Source organism: Melospiza melodia, chromosome 13 (assembly GCF_035770615.1).
Source record: "Melospiza melodia melodia isolate bMelMel2 chromosome 13, bMelMel2.pri, whole genome shotgun sequence".
Classification (NCBI taxonomy): Eukaryota; Metazoa; Chordata; class Aves; order Passeriformes; family Passerellidae; genus Melospiza; species Melospiza melodia.
In genome coordinates, this window is record NC_086206.1 from 3,821,439 (window position 1) to 3,846,007 (window position 24,569).

The following is a 24,569-nucleotide window of genomic DNA, read 5'->3' on the forward strand; positions in this document are numbered from 1 at the left end:
CCTTCCTGTGAGGGGCTGAGGCTGCTCATCCCTTCTGTGTGCCCCTTCCTGTGAGGGGCTGCGGCTGTTCATCCCGGCTCCGTGTGCCCCTTCCTGTGAGGGGCTGGAGCTGGGGCTGGTCATCCCTTCTGTGTGCCCCTTCCTGTGAGGGGCTGGGGCTGCTCATCCCGGCTCCGTGTGCCCCTTCCTGTGAGGGGCTGGGGCTGCTCATCCCGGCTCTGTGTGCCCCTTCCTGTGAGGGGCTGGAGCTGGGGCTGTTCATCCCGGCTCTGTGTGCCCCTTCCTGTGAGGGGCTGGGGCTGCTCATCCCGGCTCCGTGTGCCCGTTCCTGTGAGGGGCTGGGGCTGCTCATCCCCTCTCCTGTGTGCCCCTTCCTGTGAGGGGCTGGGGCTGCTCATCCCGGCTCCGTGTGCCCCTTCCTGTGAGGGGCTGCGGCTGCGGCTGCTCATCCCGGCTCCGTGTGCCCCTTCCTGTGAGGGGCTGCGGCTGGGGCTGCTCATCCCGGCTCCGTGTGCCCCTGTCCACCCGAGCTGTGGCTGCTCATCCCGGCTCCGTGTGCCCCTGTCCACCCGGGCTAGGGCTGCACATTGCGGCTCCCGTGTCCCTGCCCCGGCTCCTCTTTATGAAGCCCCCGCACTGACCTTCCCCTGCTCCCGCAGCCGTCTCCCGGCCGCAGTCTGGGTGAGTGCTCACATGTTCGGTGCTCTCTCTCACGAGGGCAGCACCTCGTTTGCAATGTGTACATTTCATAGAGCACACTGCTTTCCGTAAAATCTGGGATCTGTTTCTAACCTGGTAGTGGAAGCTGAAAGAGTTCATGGGAGTACAGTTAAAGCAAAAGTTGAAATGCAGTAGTAAAATTTTAAACAGAGTAATTTAAAACTTCCTTGCCAGCCCATTTTTGAGAATATTTAATACCATTAACAGTAGGGTAAAAAGTGTCCATTTTGGTTAACTAAACATTCCACATTTCTGACTGTAGCTAGCTTTTATGCAGCTCTTCTCTAAGCTACAGGCTAGGTGGCTGGGCAGTGACATGCAGGGGTCATGAAAGGTGTGTTAGCATGTATTTCCTATTTTTAGTTTTGTCTTGTCGTTCAAAAATACTGTGTCAGCCTGTGAAAGAGTTACATCATCTTAGCTGAATAATGAGATACTGCTCAACATACCTTGAAAAAGTAGTTAGCCTGCAGTAGTAGTAGTAATCTTTTAAACAAATAAAATATCTTATTTTCATTCACAATATAGAATGTTTTCCCCTCAAATAGTTTTGTTAAAGGTAGGTATGAGTCTCTCAAAAATGTAAACACTTGAAAGGTATTAGTGTATTTTTAATGTTATTGAGCAGTTGAGTAATGATTTGTAAGAGTTTTGGTTTTGTTTAGTATTACAAATTGCTGCTGAATTGGTGCTTAACTTCTAGATTTCCATGGAAATGGGCATAAATACCTGATTTCCTAGAATGGGAAGATATGTTAAATGCATGTATGCTGATGAGTGTCTGTACACTGAGGTGTTACAGCTTCCTAAAAACTGCTACCTCAATATTGGGTAAGGCTGAAGGGAAGCAAGTTGAAAAGCAGTGTGGTGCAATTACAGTTCATGGGTTTATTGACTCTGCACAGCCATGAGGTACAGAGCAGCCTCTTACACTGCTGTGTCCTTTCCCTCCACAAGTAGAAAATGTATTTATATCCAGAACAGACATTTATATTCTTGTAACAGAAGTAACACCCTGTAGATTCTGAAGATTTCTCTTTATGGCCAAAAGCCATATTCATGTGGTGAGGTCCTTGAAAATCTATTATTTAAAAAAAATAAAAATCATAATAATAAAAAGATTTGTCCTGGCAGACGTGCTCATATCTGGCAAACATGTCAGATAATTTAAGTAAGCTTTAGGAAAGTGTCAAAAATACTCAATAGGAAAACAAAGCATAAGTGCTAAACTCAGGTGTTAGTTGTGTTCAGGACGGCAGGAGAGGAGCAGAATGTTCACTCCACTAGAAACATACTTGAGATGAAATTGGTGAGAAGATAGCATGTTTTTATGAGAAATAGGATAATTTTTCTATTTATTTTCAAAACCTTGTTTAAATTTTGAGTTGTGTTTCCACAGAGCCCTTAGTCCTGAGGCAGCCCAGCATTCAGTGGCTGCAGTGGGCACCTGCCAGCTCTGGACAGGTGAGCTGGGCTCCCCTCAAGGGGTACCTGTGGAATTTCCAGGATTTCTGGCCTGCCTTTGTGTGGCAGGGAATGATTGGGAAGGTTAGTGAATACACAGCGTCACTTCACTGTATATGCTGCTGTTTAATTTAGTCAAGTGCTTTCAGCTTCCTGTTTGGAGGAGCAGTAAATTCACTGTTCAGCAAAATTGTTCTCTTTTAATCATGGTCTGTCATCAGCATTTGCTAGTCTTTCCTTCTTAAGCAGTATGTTCAGGAATCTCTTGTGCGTGTCAGAAAACAAAAGTATGGGATGATTTCTTCCTCCCTCTAAGAAATAAGTGTTTGAATATTTTTGCTGTTTTTACCTTTTTAGTGATCTAGGTGGCTGCGAGATAGGGTGATACAGACCTTCAGGTTGCATGGAAACACCTAAAGAATATGGAGCTCCATTAGCTCACCCTATGAGCTTCTGTAATTAAATCTCAGATTGAAAACTTCTACCTTATTTTAGGGTGCAGAAATCAAACAATACTCTGAATTTTGGCAGAGGAGAAAGGCAACTTCAGGCCATGAGAGACTGGCAAAGTTTCCTGAGACCATTTCTTTATTCCAGTTTTGTCAATGTTTAATCTGGTAGTTGACATAGAGGTAAAAACTGCTTAGCTATTGAATTAAACTTCTGTGTGTTTGTGTGCAGTCATGGTGCTCAGTACAAGGTGCTGGGTTTCAGTAATATGTGACAGTGTTCTGCTCCTTTATTTATTTGATGATTTGGATAGAGAGCTACTATAATATTTAAATACCTTCTACATTGTTATGCTATCTAAAATGCATATATTTCTTAAATTTGTCAATGGATGCTTCTGTTAACATTGCAATATAGGATGGTTTCTGTGATCTGCTCAGCTACACAAAAGAAAAAAAGTCATAAATGTACATTTCATAAATATCCTCAGGTAATTTTAACTGAGGCTTTAAAAATAATTCCTCAGTTAAAAAATATTCATCTGTCCATCTAGCTATGGGGAGAAATAATTTCTGGGAAGTATTGAAATTTGAAAAACAAACATCCTATATCCAGTGGGTAAGGAAATGTCTGCCTTAGCAGGCATGCCAGCATTCAGGGGTGCTGAGGACATGTAGTAGGCTATGTAGCAAGTGTGAGAATGATCTGACTGTTCTGTGATATTTTTATTTTTGCCCTGTCAAATAAAATACACCTCTGAGTGCATTTTTGTTCCTGCCACTTTTTAAATGTGTTATATTTAAATGTTATAATTGAATCCTTCTGCCCCACCACTGTAACTATGGAACAACTCTATTGACATCAGTAGCAATATCCAAAACAAACAGAATTTGTCCTCTGGTGTTAGATATCATCTCATATCATAACAACTCCTGTGGACAATTAGGATTTATTGTTATCAGCTGCACCTAACATTTTTGCTTAAATGCAAAATACTTTTGCAGTTGTATCTATAAAATAACTTGTGTATGTTATCACTGGCCAGGGTCTGTGAAACAGGACGGGACTGCTAGGAACGTGCTTTGAGCTGCTTTATTTTCCAGCATCAGTCTCATAATCTAAAAATCATAAGTTCAATCCTCCCACAGAACACCATTTATTGTTGGTTGGGGGTTTATGTACAAGTTAGGAACGGGATGGGATTGTTAGGAATGTGTTTTGAGTTGTTTTATTTTTTAGCATTACTTTTATTACATGGTTATGAAAATGGGAAGATGTCATTAGCTTACATTTTAGGCAGTAGTTAAAGAACTTAATGTTACAACTTACTTTAAAAGTTTTTTGACTAATTACACAAAGCAAAAGGATATTGACAGTAGTTTTATCTAATGACTATATATGTATTTATATATAAATATGTTTTATCTAAGTATTATATAGGTATTATATATGTATATATATGTATTTTTGGTTAATGTTTGCTGCTTTTGAATACAATATTTGCTTGTGAGTTTTAAAACACAATACACAGAGCTTTATTATAAGTTTAAAACTTCTTAATATTTCATTCTTTGTCTACTGCCTGGTATGTGAGCTGATGGCATCTTCCCATTGCCATAACCATGGAATGAGGCTGATGCTGGAAAATCAAACAGCTCAAGGCACGTTCCCAGCAGTCCTGTCCTGTTGGTGAATTTTACATGGACCCTGGCTGGCGATATATGTGTATGCAGTTTATCTGGAAATCAGTCCTAGCCAATCAAACGTTGTGATTCTGCATTGATTTCCGGGTGTGTCTGTTTGGTGCCTGTCCCATCTCCTTGATTTTGCTGCTGCAGGTGGAGGATCTCCGTGCAGGGAGTGTTTGAGGGTGCAGCAGTCCCGTGCAGCCCAGCTGTGTGCAGCACCGGGGTGAGCGGCGCGGCGCAGAGCCCTGCTCACTGCTCTGTGCAACAGTAAGCCTTTGTGACAGGCTGCTTGCTGAACCCTTCCTGCCTGCATATGGCACAGCTGAGTTCACTTGCTAGCAGATTTTCCTTTGTGCCTTGATGCTACAACAGGATACTTCCAGCCTGGGTTTGAGCTGTCCTAGGCAGGGTGTGCTGGGTGGGGTCCGAGAAAAGTTGGGAAGTGCACGCAGACAAGAAGGGGAAAATGAGCACAGCAACCAGTGGTGATTCCAGTGTTCTCCTTGTCATCCCTGACAGTGTTTATTGTGAATTTAAAACCACTTTGAAACAGCTGGCCAGTTCTGTAATGGAACATCATTAAATATTCTTCAAATTTCTGGCCAAAAAAACAACCTTTAAGGGCAGTAGAACAATTATTTCTTAGAGGACAGTATTTTAATTCTCATATTTTTTAAACTAGACTGGTCAGAAAAATGTGGGTTTTTAGAGATTAGGATTTTGAACATCAATTTTAGAACATAATGAAGTTTTACCCTTCTACCTTTACAATTCAAAGAGAAAAGTCAGAATTTTTTCTCCCCCAAGATTGTGAGAAAGAGGAGCCTGTAATGAGGATATCATCTGTAGTTCTCCTTACTTATGATAATATGCCAAGGAATAGAGAGCAAAAAGCATAGTGGAGGTTTTCTGTGAAGAATTACATTCTGCTGGTGGTGACACACATTTTAGAATTGTAATATATTGAAGGATTGTAAAAATTTAAATCAAAGGTTCAATATGCAATAAATTGAAAATTAATTAACACTCTTGTGTTGTTTTGGAGATGGGATGAGTGTTTTTAGGAAAAGCAGAAGGAAGAGTGAGAGGTTAAAAATATTTTACTTGGAAAGAGGAAGGTAAGGAGGTACATTTTAGATCATCTCATTTCCTTTCTAATGCAAATCTGATTCTTTGATTATTCACTTATATTATTTATTTATTCTCATACAAAAGGTAGAAATTATTACATGTTGGGAATGTAGGCATTTTTTAAAATGCAATAACTGTGCAACTATTGCACTCCTTTCATCTATTGGTGAAAAAGGATTTCAAGAAAAAATAATTTTGAATAGAATTAATTAATGGATTCTTAAAGTCCTAAGCGTGTAATGTGACTGCAGTTCTTTAAAGCAGAAAAACAAGAGAGAAAACAAATAATGCCCCTTGAGCAGATGCTTATTCACGTAGGATAAGTAGTCTTTGATTTTGGAGAAGTGGTGTGACTTGCAGTTGGAAACCTTGATTTTTTGTGTCGTTATTTATATCTGCAATAAATGAGGAATAAGCATAAAACATGAAAAGGAAAATTAAGCATTATGCTAGTTCTCTTGCTATTTTATTTACTTGAAATAGGCATTTTTTAATGGTGTGTTGCTGTGCCTTTTGTTGACCATATCTGTGCGCCAGGTCTGTCTGCTTGTTTCCATTGGCTTGTCATGTTCACTAATTAGGGAACTGCTGCATGATTCACCTTGTTAATTAGAGGGACTTGCACACAAAGGCCCTTCGGGCAGTGCGAAAGAAGAGCCTAGCACTAGTGCCCTGAGAAAGCTGCAGCCTGTGAAGTAATTCTTCTCATCTACCTTCTATTTTTTATTTGAAATGAATAAATCATTGAGATTTTCCTTGTGGAGTGAGAATGCAAGAATTCACATCTTTGTAAGATGTAAATTATATGTGATCAATAGAAGGGGATGACTACTGTATTGTACTTACAAGATTCCCTAATTTACTACTTGTCAGTGTCTGAGAAATTGCTTGAAATATTTTGTCCCCACACTGTGGTGCGTTGTTCCCTTGATCTGCAGCACAAATGAGCAGCAGCGGTTTTGCTGTAGCTCAGTCTAAAATAGAAAAGATGTAGATTATTTAAATTCAAGCTTGTTTTGCATCCCCAGTGGAACTTCCATTTTACAAGTGCACCCCCAGCACCACCCCCACAACTTTTAAGGGGAAGAAGGTGGTGGGCGTGTGGCTATTTTTGTTCCCGGTGTTTTGCTGTGCCTCAAACCTCACTTTCCAGCAGAGCAGCACACTTGCTGTATTGTGCATTCTTTAGTTGAATATAGTTTCAGAATAAATTAAATTTGTTTTTGTCATGTCACTTAGACTTGATCAAACCACGATCCAGACTGCAGAAGAGGAAATTGCGTTAAAAGTGCACAACCAGTCGCTACACTGCACATTCCCCATCTGTTTATGACACTTCAGACATTAACTCCAATGCCATTCTCTCTAACTATTTGATTAAAATTACTTATTACAGCCAAATGATTTTTAGTAGATTGCTACATTCGCCTCATTTCCTCAAATGAGGCTGGCAGTTTCAAGATGCAGATTTCCCATAAGAATGCTAGAGGACTGGTATCAAAATCTGGGCATTTTCTTTTGGAATAATCTAGTTAATAAAGCCTCTTACTAGAATTTCTGATTACCTGCTATTTTAAATGCACTTAAAATTTCTGCTATTCTGAAGTTTTGTGCTAATGGAATATAGCCAGAGAAATTTTACCAAAAAATAAAAATACTTATTTGGAAAAAAATGGGGGAAATGCTTCAGGCTGATTTGAAATTTTATGGTATGAAATACTGTCACTCTTCAGATCCTCCTGTGTGCTTTGGTTTTCAGCTGGCTTCATTGATAGACCAGCCAAGAACTTCTTCCATCTTCCTGGTGCAGTTCTGGTGTACTGGTTTTTAATTAATTCAGATTTCAAGTAGGGCCAGAGATGAACAGAAATAAAACTAACCAAAGTGCTCTGCTTGCAATTCCTGATGCATGGAGAAGATGGTGCAGGTAAAATTCCTGATCTGACTCCCCTAGCACTAACACAAAGTTGCAGCAGCCATGGAGAGTTCTCCCCATCCAAATAGCTGTTGTATTGCTCAGATGATGGAAGAGTCTTTGCAGGGTATTTTCTGTAACAGTCCAACCATTTCTTAAGCTACATATTCCTATCTAGAGTAACACAGGGTATAATAAATACTTAAAGAAGATATCCCTCAAACACCTCTGAAAGAGTTGTAAAACAATGGAGTTTTTGCTTATTGGACACCTGCCATGTGAAAAGTAGGGCAGTTGGTCACCTTCTAGTCCAGCACTGAGCCCTGTGTTACAGTGGGCAGCACAGCCTTTGGGATTACTGCTTGCACTCTTATTTTCCAGGGCATGATTTTGGAAAAGCCCACTCTTTGTGGAGTGTCCTCCCGTATGCCTGTGTTCCTGTCCCTTGTCCCAAAGCCACAGCTCAGCAGGTTTCCTGCTCTCATTGCTTCAGTCTGTAACTCTCGACGTGACAGAGCTCCACTCAGGCCTTCACTGTGTGTTTTACTCCCTGGTCTTGGTTCAAACATCAGTTTGAGTCCTCACACAGTGTCTCACTTCAGGGGGAAAGGAGAAGATTGTAGAAATCTGGAGAGTATGGTAAACCCCCACTTAGATGAGCAAAGAGCCTGGGAAAATACCTTTTCCATCTGTTTTGCCAAGCCCTGGGAGTGAGGCTGTGCCACTGGGTGCTCTGAGCTGAGCAGCCCCAGTGAGCTCTGTGGCTCATGTTCTTCCCAGCCATGCTGATGCTGTCTCGTGTCCTTTGAGGAACACCTTGAGAACATTGCTCCAAAATAAAATTAGGACTGATAAATAACAAAATAACAGATCTATGGGGATTTTTTTCAGAGTTTTTTTCTGATCTCTCTACAGGTAAGTTATGGACACTCCAGTAAGTTGCCAGCTCTAGTAGTGCTGATCCTGCCCAGTTGTCTGTGCCTCAGAAACCCCTGGCTCAATGGGCTTTGCTCAGATTTGGCTTGGCAAATCTGCCATGTGCTCTTACAGCACCTAACAAATATAAAGGTTTAAAACAGCTTAGCATAGGAGAGCCTGGGACTGGTGCTACTGGAGAGAAATGGTTTGAGGAATAGTAGAACCAAAATCAGAGAAATGGTACTGGAGCTCAAACAACAGACTCTGAGGAGTGCAGGAATGTAATGATTAAAGTTATTGGATGGACAAAAATTCCATTGTTTTAAAACTCTTTCAGAGGTGTTTGAGGGATATCTTCCTTAAGTATTTATCATACGCTGTGTGACTCTAAACAGGAATATGTAGTTTAAGAAATTGTTGGACTGTTACAGAAATAAATGTGTTTAAGTTAATAAATGATTAAATGATAGTGCATTGTATTTGGAAAATCAAAAAATGTAACCCAGTATGTTAAAAATTTACAAGAGTTTAAAATCAAATCTCAAATTCTTCGTGCTTTTGATTTTTTATAAATTATGAGTCAGCTGTTAAGGATACTTCCAAGAAAATTAAACCTGTGACTATTTTTATTTATATATATATATATATATATATATATATATGCACACACACACATATATATATGTATATATATATCAGTTCAGACAGTATGAAGTCTTGAGTAGTAAGTGGATGAAATTGTAGATATAAGGATAATTGTTTTAAAAATCCCATTTGACTGTGTACTGTACAAGACTAGTGAAAATTAAGATTTTAAATCTTTTTATTTCAAGGAAAAATAAAAATGAAAGGCAGGATGCACCTGGCATTTTCTGTATCAGAGTTTGACACATTGTCTTGAAAGTAATAGGGCACGTTGAAATGGAAAATTTGACTAAACTTGTAAAACATAATGAAATTAGATGTAATAAACAGAAATGTCTGTTGTAGGAAAGATGCTCGGTCCAAAGTACCCCAGTTAAGATTCCAGAACTGTGTTCAGATGCTCATTATTTTGAGAAACAGTCATCTTGAGGCTGAAACATTCCCAGCTTGGTCTTTGCCCAGGGTGATTTTTTTCCTAACGCTATGCAATAATTTTCAGCTGCTGTTAAAAGTGTGTGGGTAAGAAAAAAGAAGAAACTCCCCTCACCAAAACCCAACAGACAAACACCTTTCACAGTAAAGAAGAATCTTGATCTGGTTCAGCTGCATGTGCAACCATTGCAAGGGACAGCTGGAGCTTTTACTGACCTGTGGGAGAACACTTGGGAAGGAGCAGCATCCAGCTTTGTACTGAACAAAATTAGATACAATTTGTCAGAGCTGTGAATGTTTAAAAGTCTCACAGAATGTGTTTGGTGCATGAGCTGCTGTTGCACAGGTGAAAGCTCTCTGGTGTGGCATTTTTGCAGTACTTCAGTGCTTGGAGCAGTTCCTTACCAGGCACTGGGGCTGTGCTGACCTTGAGGGATTTCAGAGCCAGGGCTGGGGGATAGCACAGGGCTGCTGCACACCCAGGCTGCTTTGCAAGACTCCCTGAAATTCACTGAGGCACCCATCCTTCTTCATCATTGTCCTGGACTTCATGAGGTTCCTGCCAGCATTTTTAATGAGTTTCATTTTTAATTGCACCTTCTGTTGTGGCCATCTTAGGACATGTGTAATGGTTCCGCATTTCAGGCACTCCTGAGCAGAAAAGATGTTTTTCCAGGGGGTGTAATCAGTGTCTGAGACTGATAGATACCTGTTACAGAGCCATCAATTAAGACAGGTTTGTCTCAGCATATGACCCTGTTATCAGGAATTAAGCCATCCATCGCAGACAGAATTAGGAGGGATTCCCATTGATGCTTATTGGCTAGAAATCAATGCTTAAATCATTGTTTATATGATCTTGCTTTCATCAAACATTTCTGCCATTTAGCACCCTCTGTTGCCAGGTTCCTGCTCGGGGTTCACTGCTGCCTGTCCTCACCCATGAATGCGGTTGATATTTATAGCTGCTGTGGTGCTGGGAGCCTCCTCTCCTTTCTCCTTAGGTGGTGTTTCTGAGCTAGGTTGGGAATTGTGAGTAGATAAAATGTAGATCCTGGTGGGCTGAGTTAGCTCTGTGACTACAGAAACTTACTTTTAAAATTTGGCTTCTATTCCCTTATCAAATCCTGTATTGGCACTGTTTAAACATACATGAATACTTCCTTAAGCTCTTTCTTCTTTATCTTCACAATCATCTCTGTGTCTCTGTCATTGGGTTATTTTCCTTCTAGGCCAAAAAACATCCCTGAATTCTGCCTGTAGGCAGAGAACCACCTCCTTGACCTTTCTCTCTCTCATGTGATCCCACTCCCTCTTCTCTCTTTAATTTTTGAAGGTATTTATATGTAGACTAGAATTTTTAGGAGTTCCAGCTGTCCTCTTACTTTCTGATCATATGGAAGGAAATTGCTCTTAGTCCTTAGCATCTACAGCCCATACCTAAATTTCATCTACATTTCTGCTTTAGACAAAGCTCACTTCTCTTTGCCAGGGTTTTGCCTGACAAATAAGTGCATTCTTGGTTTTTGGAAATTACTAAACCTAGCTTTTAAGATCTAGTGTTGATACTTCACATAGACATATGGCTGTCTTCCTTGTGGCATATGGCTTGTGGCACTTCTTTCTGAAATACCTAAATGTATCATAACAAATAATGATCTGCAGAAAACAAACTAAAATTCTAGAACTTCTCTGGTTAGCTCACTTTATTAAAGTGGTGAAGTAGTGTTCTTTCTGTGGTTTTAATGCTGTGCCACCATCACAAGAAAATGTCAGTGTTCAAAATAATGCTTTGTTCTTATGGTGTACTTTTCATCAAATGAGAGACCTCCCATGCTAAAAATACATTTGGATTTGATAAGGAGTAAGGAACAGCATCTGATTTGTAAGCATTTTACTTATGTAATATATTGGAATATTTGTCTTTTAGAGAAATATTTTTACTTTCAAAAAACTTAATTTTTGTTAATGAATGTGGTTCTGAATTGAAGCATTGCTTTCTTCCCAGAGGGCAGAAATTTTGATATGCTATTGATAAATATGTCCATATTATTTGTGATAAAGGCAAGTTAAAGAAAGATTTTGCATCAGGAGCCCAATATGAAAATAAGAGTGTGAATGAATGCAGCTGTCAAACAGTTGCATCTTGTTGGTTATGTAGTGAGTTAGATTAATTTCTGGTAAATCATGTTAAGTAACAGGAAATTATTTTATCAGAATGTACAGATAGTAACAGGTGCTTCATTTGTTTAAATATCCAGTAATTAGTAACTGGCATAGTTAGAAGATAAGCTATTGTAGAAAGAGGCTGCCATGTTAGCTTGAAAATATAATTGATCATGTAAAGTCAGAAGCATAAGTAGCTTTAGTTTTACAGGTACTTCTAAGAGTAATTTCAGAACACTGAAGATGGGGACATTCAATTCCAGTTATTCTTAGTGCTGAGGATTCAGAGGGGGTTACAGTGGAACCAAAGTTGGTTGCAAAGTCATTTCCACTTGACACAGGATGTGATTCCAGACTGCTCTGGGGAGAAGAGCCTCCACAGGCCAGGGTGTGCATCTGGTGCACAAGGTGCAGTGTCCCCTCTTTGGAACCAAAGCCAAGATATTGCTTTTGTAAAAAATTGTTTGGAACAGAAATTACGACTGGGGGCAATATTTTTCATGAAAAGGCAGATGATGGGTAGGAAAGAGAGTGGTACAGGTAATGTAATGTAGGCTGTGAAGAAACAGAAGTATGTGACTTGGAAAATAAGATAAAGTTTTAACAGGAGTATGAAGAAGCCAATAATGGTATGGTATTAAAGGATGGTCTGGGATCTTAATAAGGTCTTCTTAAATGTCTTGCTAGTAAGCATCCATAAACTGCAAAGATGTTTTCTTGTAAGCAGCTTCATGGTTGATAGTGTGCAGAGAGGCTCTCCTGTCAGCTGGAATACGGTGACCTCTGCAAGCTGAAGGCTTGTTGGGAGTCAGTATCAGGATCATAACTCTTCTGATTATTTTTAAATGTAATTTTATGATTCTCTGCTTTCAGATGGGCTTTAAAGAAAGCATAAAAAACCACCAGTGCTAATTTATAAAAGATTGTTGAGAATTTGTGCAATACAGTATTTATCAAGTATTTTCAACACTTCAGCCTCTATGTTATAAAACATCAGGATCCTGTGATCTCACTGATGATGTGTTTGATGTATTAGAAATTTTTTGATCAGCATTCATGAAGGTTAAATAAGGTTATTCTTTCCTGCTGTAGTTTACCACAGTGTGTGCTGTTAAACCAGTATCAGAAACTGTGTTGTGTTTCCTTCTGCATCTTTTGTACCTGGCAGCATATTCCTTATTTGTATTACAGGAATGTCTGTTCAGCCCACTGGGGCTTGGTGATAAGTGAGGCACACAGTGGAGGAGGATCCTTGTGTGGAGAGCCCATGGCAGGCACAGGCAGGCTGGGTGATGTGGGGTGAGAGACACAGGCAGGTGAAGAATGAAGTCCTAGCAGAATTCACCCAGTGAGGGTAGAACAGAGCTCAGCTCCTTTGGCTCTGTCTGTTGGGGATGAATTACAGGTAGTGGAACGTCTTGTGCATTTGTCAAGATTAGTATGTGATATCAAGAACCATCTTTAGTGTTTCTCACTGATCAAAAAAGAGAAGACAAAGAACCTGAGGAATAGATGTGTGCAAAGCTTTCTGCAGATTCTTCAAGCTATTCCATAGTTTCTTGGTAAAACCAATTTGCAGGTTTCAAAGTGAGGGCAAGATTTATCCCACTACGGGAAATTTAGATTAGTGGCACCTTTTGCTTTACAATTTTCATGTGCAAAAAATCTCAACAAGAGGCACTATGTGCTGATATTCCACGTGGAAACAGCCAGGGTGTAGTGTAGTACAGGTAGCACAGTATTAGCTTCCTGTGGGTTTGCAAATGGTGACTTTGGATAAGACACTGATACAATATTCATATAACCTTTGCATAATACCAGTTATCTATCAGACTGTATTTCTGACCTGCACCTCCCAGGAAACGAATACTTACTCCAGTGCAGAATTTCTTATTCTGCAAAGCTTGACAACTTCGTCTGAGATCACTCTAAGCCAGTTGGCCTTTGCTTAAATATTCATCAGACTTCTGATAATTGTGATAACCCTTGTAGGCTGGCAAGCAAGGCAAATTAGCAAAAAGATGATTGATCTTTTTTTATATGCAGTTTTATCTTCAACCTTTCCTGGATATATGTTATACTATAGTAATAATTTCTTCTCTAAGGTATTTGCCAGTATCTAGATTTGCACATCTATTTACAGTTGCCTTGAAGCCTCATAATTACAATACAGCTGAAATGTCCATTTTCTTTCCCTGACTACAAATAGGGATCAATGGAATTTTAAATGACTGCTCACGGGCTAGCTTCCGATCATGACCTTTGTAAATGATTAGAGCTCACCACTGTTGCTATCTACCTTGAAAGGGTAAGCGGGCAGCTCTGCCTAACTGGCATTTAATCTGGAACAGAGCCAAAGATATTTGAGCTAAAAACCTAATATGAGTTGGCAAAGAGAAGTATGTATAGACCTTTGCACTATTATTGAGATATTTTTCTACGTTGCTTTTTTGTATTTAGGAAATTCTTTTACCCCGTAGATGAGAGATGTATTTTTAGATAATGTTATACTGAAGTTATGATAATAACTGTGCTTGCAAAATGTATGAAAGCATGAAAGTGTGAAAACTGGGGTTTCAAACTCTAAATGACTGAATTCAATTTTCTGAAGAATGTGAAAATTCAAAATGGTTTGGTTTGGGAGGGATCTTCGAGATCATCTTGTTCATCCCTTGCCATGAGCAAGGGACAGGATTTCAAACTCTAATGGGGTTTCAAAATGGGGGGGTTTCAAACTCTGATTGGATTCAATTTTCTGAAGAATGTGAAAATATAAAATGGTCTGGTTTGGAAGGGATCTTTGAGATCATCTTGTTCACCCCTTGTCATGAACTGAGACATTCTTTACTGTCCCAGATTGCTCCAAGCTCTGTCCAGCCTTGGACACTGCCAGGGACGGGGCAGCCACAGCTTCTCTGGGCAGCTGTGCCAGGAGCTCAGCACCTCCCAGAGATGGATTTTTTCCTTGTATCTAACCCAAATCCACACTCTTTCAGCGTGAAGCCATTCCCTCATGTCCTGTCACTCCAGGCCCTTGTCCAAAGTCCCTGTCTGTCTTTCCTGTTAGCTCCTTTTAGGCATTGGAAAGCCCCAGTGAGGTCTTTCTGGGGCCTTCTGTTCTCCAGGTTCAGTGAACTGGGCGCTGAACATTCCCAGTTCCAGCTCAGTGCTGTCAGGATGCTGGGGCTGTGTTAGGTCCCAGTGTCCACATCATGGACAAAGGTGGGAGAGGTGCTGGTGGTGCAAAGTGTGCCCAAGGGGGCAAGAGGCCCATGGCACCTGGGCTGGATCAGCAGGAGCAGGGCAGCGCCTGCCCCTCTGTGCTGGGCACTGCTGAGGCCACACCTCAGTGCTGTGCCCAGCTCGGGGCCCCTCACTGCTGCCTCCAGCTCCTTGGTGCTGCCCTCCAGGGCTCTCTGGGTCACCTCCCCTGGCTCTGGGCAGGGCTGGGCCCTGGCCCCATCCCCTGGAGCTGGAAACACTCCCTGGCCAGCCTGTCACCAAAGCTGGTCGGGCACAAGTGTGGTCAGGCTGCCAAATGAATTCATCTGAGAGCTGCACTGAAAAGAGGCATGAGTGGATCTGCTTTTTCTGGACAGAGGTGGATGGAGAAAAGATACTCCACACTGGCACTTCTTTGCTTAAACCTCCTTTCCTTTTAGCATTGGTTGAGATAGTTCAGGCCCTGCTTTTATGTGCACATCATGTGTAGGTAATGGCTGAGACACTTCTATCTCTGCTTGTCAGTTCAGTGTCATTTTAATGAGGAATTGTGCCTGTATCATTCCATGTTTTTATTACCACCCTTGAATTTCTCAAGGTGTTGTTCTGTGCACTGCTGCTGAAGTGGGAACAAGAGTGACATCAGTGGGATTAGAAAGGAAACACCTCAGTTTGTTGATAGATTTTGCAAACCCAAAGTTTTGAGATTAATAAGAATTATTGCTAAGAGATATGAATACTTTTGTCTAATTAAAATAATACACTGTGTTGCCTAATCAACTATTCTTGTGTGGTATTGATCAAAATATTTATTAAAACATTAGTTTGTTGCGAATATGACACTTATCATTATCACTCTGAAAGAGTGACACAGTTTATAGTGAATATGCAATCTTGCCTCACTGCTGGCCAGAGCACTTTCTCCTATTTTCTGTAGTGTGCTATATTGTTACATAATGCAGCTGGCAGCTGCTTCAAACTGGTCAAATGTATTCTTACCTAAAGCCTAAGCCCAGAAAGCACTTGGAAAGTCAGTTTGTAAAGGTTCTGTGTCAGCATTACCTTTGGCTAGCATTTAGATAGAGATATCTTATTATTTTGAGAAAACATCAAGTATGTTTGAAATTCAAAATAAATATAAGATAAAAAATGAGGGGTTTTTAAATTTGAATTGGTATTTCAATTCAAATTGGGTTGGTGGTGCCAGAAGAGTGACAGGGAGATGGAAAATCAGGCACGGGGGTTCCTGCATCCTAAACCAAGGGCTGGGTGGTGGAACCACACTGGGATGGAGACTCAGTCCTGGTTTGTCAGGGCTGGGGAACTTTGTAGCTTATAACTCAGCCCAGCTCAGCTCTCCCTTCCCAGAAAAAGAGGATTTTCCTGCCTGGCCATCCTTCCTGCCATTGGAAAATCCTCCAGAAGTGCAGTGCAGGATGGACTGGGAGAGGTGTTGGTTGGAACACCAATGTGACTGGTATGATATTCTTCATATCAGTCATAAACTGGAGATGTGTAGTTATAAGTATAAGTATATAAGTTAGTATATAAGGCAGTTTTAAATGAAAAGGAAAGTGTTTTTGGCAAGAGTTGAGATATTTGGAAGCAGAAATCCTGTGGAAAGTCACAAGAACTTCAGTACCTTCATTATTGCTCCATGGCCAGACTGCTGGAATAGTACTGGGAGCAGTGCAGTGCTCTCAGGGATTGCTCACATGTGACTTCACCTCATGCTTGCAGGTCTGAAGATAACTTTTAGATAAGGCTAGAGAATCAAACTCAAGAGATTTCTTTCTGTGTGGCAGATGCAGCAGCAGGAGCTGGCCCAGATGAGGCAGAGGGACGCCAACCTGACGGCGCTGGCAGCCATCGGCCCCCGCAAGAAACGGAAGCTGGATGCTCCTGGCCTGCTCACCATAGGAGGAGAGGTAAGTGTGCACCCAGAGCAGGGAAATCACTCCTGCAGAGCCTCCCAGGAACAGCTGGGGCTGCTCCTGCTGCTGCTGGCAGGCAGGTGTGTCATTTGGAGATGCACATCAGCACGGGAGCCCAGCTTGGCTTGCCACAGTTAAAATGGCATCTCCTTGTAGTTGTATTTTCAAGTGTGAGCTTTCAGCAAGTCATTAAAGAATGTTTTTAAATAGTTCAATGTGAAGTGTAGGTCTTGAACTGTTCCCTGCTTTTATATCTGTTTTCTCCTCTGCATAATCTGGAAAAACCCAAAAAGAGTAGGCAATGAAGAAGTATCTGAAAAAACCTAACTGCAGTCTTGCTTACAGTTTGAACCAAGAGCTTGTAGTAATACCAGTGTGGGTTTGTGATAAATATGTGTCCAAACTTCTTCCAGAATGTCAAGGTGTCCCCCACCACTGCAAAGATGAGTTTATAACCATGCTAAGTTGCAATTTCCATAAGAATACTGTGCTCTAGAAATAGGATTGGGTTCATTAGCATGATACTCCTGATGTTTTAAGTGAAGTAGCCGTGCTACACAATAAATGCCAAATTGTCCAAAGTCTGATCTATATTCTATTAAGCAAGGTGGAGAGCCAGGGTGGTGTGTGGCAGTGCTGTGGGTGGCTCTCTCAGAGCACTGTGTTGTTTGGTACAGATACACTTGGGCTGCTTTTCCTTCTGCTGAGTCTGCCCACGCAGCAGAGTCAGAGGAATTCTCCCTATTACATGCCTGTTCTGAGGAAAATGCAAACATTTTGTTTTGAATAGCTAAACTAACAGTTTTGGCTCAGACATTTGACTGTCTAAATGCCAGGCATTTCCAAAGGCCTTTTTGTTTCCCATTTTGGATAGCTTTTATCTGACTTCTCTCTCTTTTCGTGTGCTAAGATTAGTGCTAGGGAATTAGCTGAGCTAGGAACAGAAGTGGATCCTGTTTATACTCTAAAATTGACTTAGGACTTCAAATATGTAGGAGGTGCTCCCGTTTCTGGTAAAATTTGTTTCAGACTGAGGGAATTTCTCAGGTTTTGTGTTGTCATGTAATTATTCCCTTTCTTTCAGCCTTCCTCCTTTGTCTTACATTCAGTAAAGAATCCTGTTCTCCCCCACATGCACCTGTAACAAATCTCACAGCAGCAGGCCCAAAGGAGCTTTCATTAGAAGCTTGACTGGGTGGTCATAGTTTTGACTTTCCCTCCTTTAGAAATAATTTGAACCTTCTAATAATACATGGATCCCTTCAGATTTTAACACTTCACCAAAGGAATATTTTATCCTAAGGAACAGAATTTAATTTAGACAATTAAATTTTTAATTTATCTATTGTCCTTTTAAAATAATTGTTCTTTTGTAAGTATTAATAATTTGATGAACAAATTGTGGTCACCTTCAGTGAGTGAAGCATTTTAATCAGAGCTCTGTATCTGAATGGATTATGATGAACAGCTTCCCCATCTCTCTCTAGAAGCTCCTTGTTCTCTTGCTGAAGTGCTTCAAGGAAAAATAAAGGTCTGGGGCAAATTCCAAAGGCTTCTGGTTATTTTTGCTTCCTTTTGCTGCTCTCCTAGCCCAAATTTTGCTGAACAACTCCATTGTTGCATTGGCAAACTCTCCCTGAAGTTTTTGCCGATGCATGGATTTCCTGGAGCCATGAGCTGTGTGCCAGTTCAGATGGAACTGCTCCCATCCCTCTTCTCCTAGCTGCAAACCATCCTGGCCAGCTGATAGAGATGGCTGCCTGGAAGCTGATTCCAAGGTCTTGGAAGCTGGATCTGCATTATTCAATGCCTTTTGTAGGGAATAGGACCTAAAGTGCTGCAGAAGCTGTGTCACACAGCTTGGCTCCCAGAAACTCCCTTTCTGCTCTTCTTCTGAGCTTATTAGGGCTGCTGTGCAGAAATAAACTCAACTCCTCCAAAATGTTTCCCTGTAAAAAGGTATTGGAAATTTGTATTATTTGTCTAAGGCTGTCTGAAATACCTTCTTTGGGTTTCTGGAGGTTATAAACATCATTATGATTCTGTGGTACCAACACCCTCTCAGCCCAATTCCACCTTCAAATACCCAACCTCCTCTGTGGGCTAGGACACTCTGATTTCTCCCAGCAATTTCTAAGCTGCTTAAAGCCCTTGCTGCTGATAATCTCTGCTTGCAAGGTCTGATTTGGCCAGAGCTTTTTGGACTGCTCTTTTTGTGGTCAAAATACACTTTTTGCATTGAGGTTGCTTGTCTCCTCTTTAATATTTTTGAATTACATATCTGCTTTTGTTGCAACTAGGAACTTGCATGTTTACTGATCCAAAGATATGTCATTTACAAATCATCCCACCCTGGCATGTTCCTTTATTTTCCCTTTTCTGAACTAACTCTTGTTTGACACTTATTGCATTGGCCATTTTTCAGTAAGCAGTGCTGGATTTCAGTCCAGCTTCTTGGTTTAACAGAAATACTAAGAATTTATTTTTGGAAATTGGATCTTTTAAATAACACCCTTTTCATCTGAGCAGGAGGCTATTAAGGAGTAGTGATGGATATTCTACTAAAGACAAGAAGTTGATGGAAAAGATTAGTATTTCTGTTATTTAAGTACTGGTTTTTAGCTAGAGAGAAACAATTCTTCTACAGCTTTTAGAAATGTGAAAAAGCTTGTGTTAATAACTCTAAGTATTTTCTACCAGCACTTTTTTTGAGAGTATTTTCTTTAAACTTTGTTCTCTGTCTCACATTGCCAGAGCTCATTTGGACTTCTTTGCTTGTTTTCAAGCCATAGCTAAATAGACCTTTGGTTTTGGATGACAGGATTATTATAAATTATCAAGACCAGGCCCATCATTGCTGGACTAGTACAGCTAATTTTTTTTTTACTACTTTTACCTGGGGACATGGAAAATCAGCAGCTTTAGAGTAAGGCTATTTTTACATCTTCTTTTGGGTTTTTAAAAATTTGCTTCTATGTGCAACCATATTAAAAATGTGTTCCAAAACATGGGAACAATATTTTGTAAAACAGTGGATGAGCAGGGGCTTGGTGTTCCCAAATAACACTGGTGCCAAGTGAGTGACTGCTTTCAGGGCACAAATACAGAGTGGGCTCATGGCACTGTCCCATCCCAATCCCTGCATTCCTGCCCTTCCCTTGGCGCTGGCACCCTGGCCTGGCCACCTCATTTGAGAAACAGGAAGAAAACTGATCTAACAGCATCAAAATTGAATAGTTCCTGCTTGCTTGTTGAAGTAGTTTGGCCTAGAGCCCAGTGAACACTGGAAAAGGAACTTAAAGCCAGCCAGAGACAGCAAATGTGAGATCACCTGCACTTCATTCGCTGCCTTTTCAGTGCCTTTCGTGTCTGCTCGCGTTTTACACGATCTGCTAGAAACACAGCTGCCTCTGTGCAGCCAGCAGCTCATCAGAAATTCAGCCTGCTCATCATGATAATGTGCTTTAGATCTAGAGTGAAGGAGAAGAGGTAAAGAGAAGAGAGATACCTTTGGAAAGATTCAGCTTCTCTGCCTGGCAGAATTGAACATACTGCATTTGTGGAATTTTTTAGGGGCTTTCCATTTCTTTAGTAATACTAGACAAAAATTATTGGAAAATATCTTCTAAAGTCACCTTTTTTTTGGAATTCAGCCTTATTAGTATTATTACCATTACTATTACTATTCCAATTACTATTATTATATCAGTGTGCTTATCAAGGTAGGTATCTAAGGATCCTGGGCACTGCTTAGCAGCAGTGCTGCCCAGCTCTGATCTGTGCTGTGGTCCTGTGATGCTCAGCACTTGGTGACACAAACATTCAGCACAGCAAGCCCTGAAGTTCTTCAGTTAGCATCCCTAAGCACCTTTAATGTCAGATTAAATATAAGGTTTGGGTTGCTTTTTTTTCCCCTTAGTTGCTTTTTGATTGAATGTTATCAGCTAACACTTCCCATGTTTTGGTTTTTTTCTTGAATTATAAGGCTTCTAAGAGTTAGAATTAAATTTTTGCTTTTTGCTTGTTTATGAAGTGGATATTTTCATGTAATTGTAAGAGTTGGAGCTTTAAAAAAAGGACTAGCCATTGCAAGACTGGGTTAGGTGGCTTTACAAGCTAAATATTTGAGGACTGCTAAGGTGGCATGAATGCAGAATTTTCATACTTTCAAGTTCCTCATTTCTTATTACGGAATTAAAGTGTGGAGGTTAAATACAAGTATTTTTCTGTGTTTAATAATAATCATTAAATTATTTGGCTTTTCATCAAGACCTATGGCTAGTATCCCAAAATACATAAATACAGAGTATATGTTTGAAATATCTGAGGGTATAATTTGTTTAAATATCAAGTGAAAGCCCTCTCCTGGTACTTGCTGGCACAGATGGTTTTTGAATACTGAGCTTCCAAAGGCAGCTTCAGGGCTAGTTCAGTGAATCACTGCTTATTGAAGACAGTCATTTTAGGGATAAGAAAAAGCCCTGTTCCTCACACAGCAGCAGAGCAGTCATCTTAAAAATACTCTGCAACTATCCCAAACACCATCCTTCAAAATGTGCAGGACCATATGTTGGGCCAGTGCTCAAGGGAGATCTGATACCCTGGGTGTTTTCTCATCCACTAGATTCCAGCCATTATAATAGTCAAGAAAGATAATGTTCTTGCAGATGTGGAAAGTCCCACAACTAACAGTGAAAACAGAGATGTTTTGTGTAGAGAAAAGCTAATTACTGAAGTGATTGCGAGGTGTATTTTGGGTACGAGGCACCACATTTTTTAATTAAATTAATCTTTCAGATGGTATAATTTGAGTATTTTAAAGCTGTTTTCATGTTTAGGTTTTGTACAGAACATGATTAAGATTCTGATTTAAGACACTGAAATCTGTATTGTACCAGAGGAAGGCATAGAGAAAGTTACTTAATGTTACTGACTGTTAGGTCTTTACACTTTAGTAACTCCTGATTTCTAAGTGGAAATGTAAGGATGGATTCAGGATTTTGTGGGAAGCACTTGGGTATGTGCTGGAGTTGGACAAAAGTACTTTTGACTGCAGTCTCTTTTTGGTTATGCAGTATTGAATGTGATTCATTTCAGCTGACATTCTCACCTCATGCTGGGCTATCCATGGACATTTCAGCAACACCTGCTATTATTCCTCAAATCCATTGTCAATATTTTAACAATATTAAGAAGAAATCAGGGTACTAGGTAATTTTGTCTTTGGAATGGGTCAGACATGGGCTGTCTCTTGGAAAACCTGGCTTGTTTCCTTCCTTTCTTGCCCTTTTAAACCATAAGGGATGTGTGGTGTGTCCTGCAGAAGTCTCTGTTACAGGAGGGCTGTGCCTTGACTTCTGTCCAAAGTTTCTACTCAGTGAATATCACCCACTTCAGAAGGTCAGGAATCAGCCAATATGTGAGCCATAACTGCTGCTGACAGACCCAAAGAACTAGAGCCAAGGAATAGTCTTTAATTATTAACAACCAAGGAATAGTCTTTCATTTTGGGGAAAAACACCAATCATCAGCACTGAGATTCTCTGGGCAAATCTTTGAGCTGTTCCATCACCTTTCTGGAGCTAAAGTTTATTTTATGGCATCCACTGTCAAAGGTCCTTGGAACAACTTGTTCAACAACTCAGGTCTCAGCTTGGTCATCCTGCTGTAGGGTTGGCTCTTGATAAATAACTTTTTATATAAAGTGGTCAAGATATGCTTAGAGAGCTCTGGAATCTAAATCACTTTGCACTGTTAAACTTGAGTTATATGGAAGAGATACAATGGAGCAGAACACCTTTTGCAAGCATTTATGGATCAAGAAGTTGAATTTTGCTTTTTGTGCTTTTTAAGCCTGTAGACTAAGAGCAGAACAGGAGGAAATTTTATGATTTGTTGTATCATTACCTTTTCAAGCACTCTTTGCTCCATGTCTCATTGACATGATAGAATGCAGTGTTCTCTCAGACCTGTTTTGGTGCAGGATGTCACTGCTGCTGACAGTTATGATTTCATTTGAGGTATCCCAAAACTATCACTTAAATTTATGAGTTTGGATTTTCAAGGAGACAGAAGAAAGGAGTTTGTCCTTACATTTTTTAAAATGGAATTACATACATAGTACTTTGTAAATCTTTGAAAATCTCAAGTTTGCTTCAACTTCTCTTTTACTTCTGTTTTGTTTTACTTCCTGTTTTCAAACTTAAATCAGTATTAAAATAGTTTGCCATAAATGTGTTGATATCTATTTCAAAAGCAGTATTTTGAAACACCCTATAGATGATATCCTAATTAGTAATTGCACCTTTTTCCTTATTCTTAAATGAATGAGACTTCAATTTATAATCAATTACCCCAATTATGAGTTTCCATTTTAAAAAAATTAATTCAAACTGTGTTTTAGCCCATGATATCACAAACTGGGTTTTTTTAGACTTCTGGTTTTATTTGGTGAAACAAAACTTCCAACATTACTCTAATGCTTCTTACAGACCTAGCAGTAAAACTAGGAGGACATTGAAGATGATGGATAATGCAATGTTTACATTGATGATTAATAATTGTGGCTGGGAGTGAATGTGTAGAAATACATTTCTGTGCCTGTTGCAAACAGGCAGGAATACAGGCAGTGAGTCAGGAGGCAGGAGAACATTTTTGCATGGATCTCAGTTCACAGGAGGAAAAAGCCAGGCAGCAATGCAAGAAAATAGCAAGTGGGCTCTGTGCCAGGAAAAACATTCTTTTTTACTAGTAGAACAGGTTTGCATGCTGTGTGTATTCCTTTGATCTATGGAACACAAAATATTCTGACAGAGGTTCAATGATATTAATAATTTTTCCATATTGGCCAAGACAAATTTGATTTTTACTTCATTTGGAGAAGGAAGTTGGTCCCACCTGACTGCATGCAGGAGGAGACCATGAGAGCATTTTTTTCTCTGCTTCTTAAAGATTTTTACTGCATTCTTACTTAAATAGTTTTTTGTTTTCTTTTTTTATTAATAGAAACAGAAATCCTCCACCTTGGTTATAAAAAAAAATTACTACATTTTTAAAGAGAAAATTGTATCAATATGGTAATAATAAATACAATTGTTTTATTTATGGATACCTTGTAAATACAGTGTGTGCAGCTTATTAGCATGGAAAATGAGAACTTGGCACAAAGATTCTGAGTAGCTAAGAGTTCATCCATTATTTGTCAATCCCTATGGAGCTCTACTGCTATTCCTGTGTTTTTCTTGCAAAAAGCTACCTTGAGGATGTGTGGGGACAGAGGGTATATGAGTTTGCATTTTGGAGTTTTGGGAATTAGTTTTGGCTTGAGTTTTTCTGTATTTTCAGTTGTTTTCTCCCTGTCCTCCTGATTTTCAGACACTGAAACACAGAATCTGTTTTGCAGTCTGTTTTTCTGATGCTTATAACGACAGATTTTTTTTATTCTTCTGGCTAAGTAAAACTGGTAAGACAGAGAGAAAGCATGGAAGGTCTAGCAGAGGGTTTGCCCATTGACTTTAGAAGGTAAGGCCAAAGATGCTGTGACAATTTTAGACATCAGTGAAAATAATTTTTAAAACCTGACCAGAAAAATTTCAAGGTGTAACTTTTCAACCTGTACATGAGAAGATTCATAGCTGTATCTTAAGGTGGCAATGTTTCCCATTGAAATAATTCTTCCCTAGAGCAGTCAAATGAATCATCAAATAGATTAATTTCCTTTTGCTTCAATCCTATTCAGTGCTAGGTAAATTTTGTGGGATAATCTTTTTCCTCTTTGTCTAAAATATTTTTTACTGAAGTTTAGGTTTGGAAAAAGTCTGAGGAAATTAAAATGTATTAAGATGCACATTTTTTTTATTTTATAGCAATGGCCATGCCTCCCTC

The 24,569-nt window shown here is 39.9% G+C and overlaps 1 protein-coding gene across 1 annotated transcript in view; it reads left to right on the plus strand.

The window, feature by feature from the left end:
* Nucleotides 1-24,569, plus strand: part of LOC134424129 (transcription initiation factor TFIID subunit 4-like) — a 154,789-nt gene that overhangs the window by 88,889 nt on the left and 41,331 nt on the right. Inside the window, exon 14 of the mRNA XM_063167635.1 lies at nucleotides 16,557-16,679. Within this exon, the coding sequence (XP_063023705.1) occupies nucleotides 16,557-16,679 (123 nt within the window). The remainder of the gene's footprint in view (nucleotides 1-16,556; nucleotides 16,680-24,569) is intronic.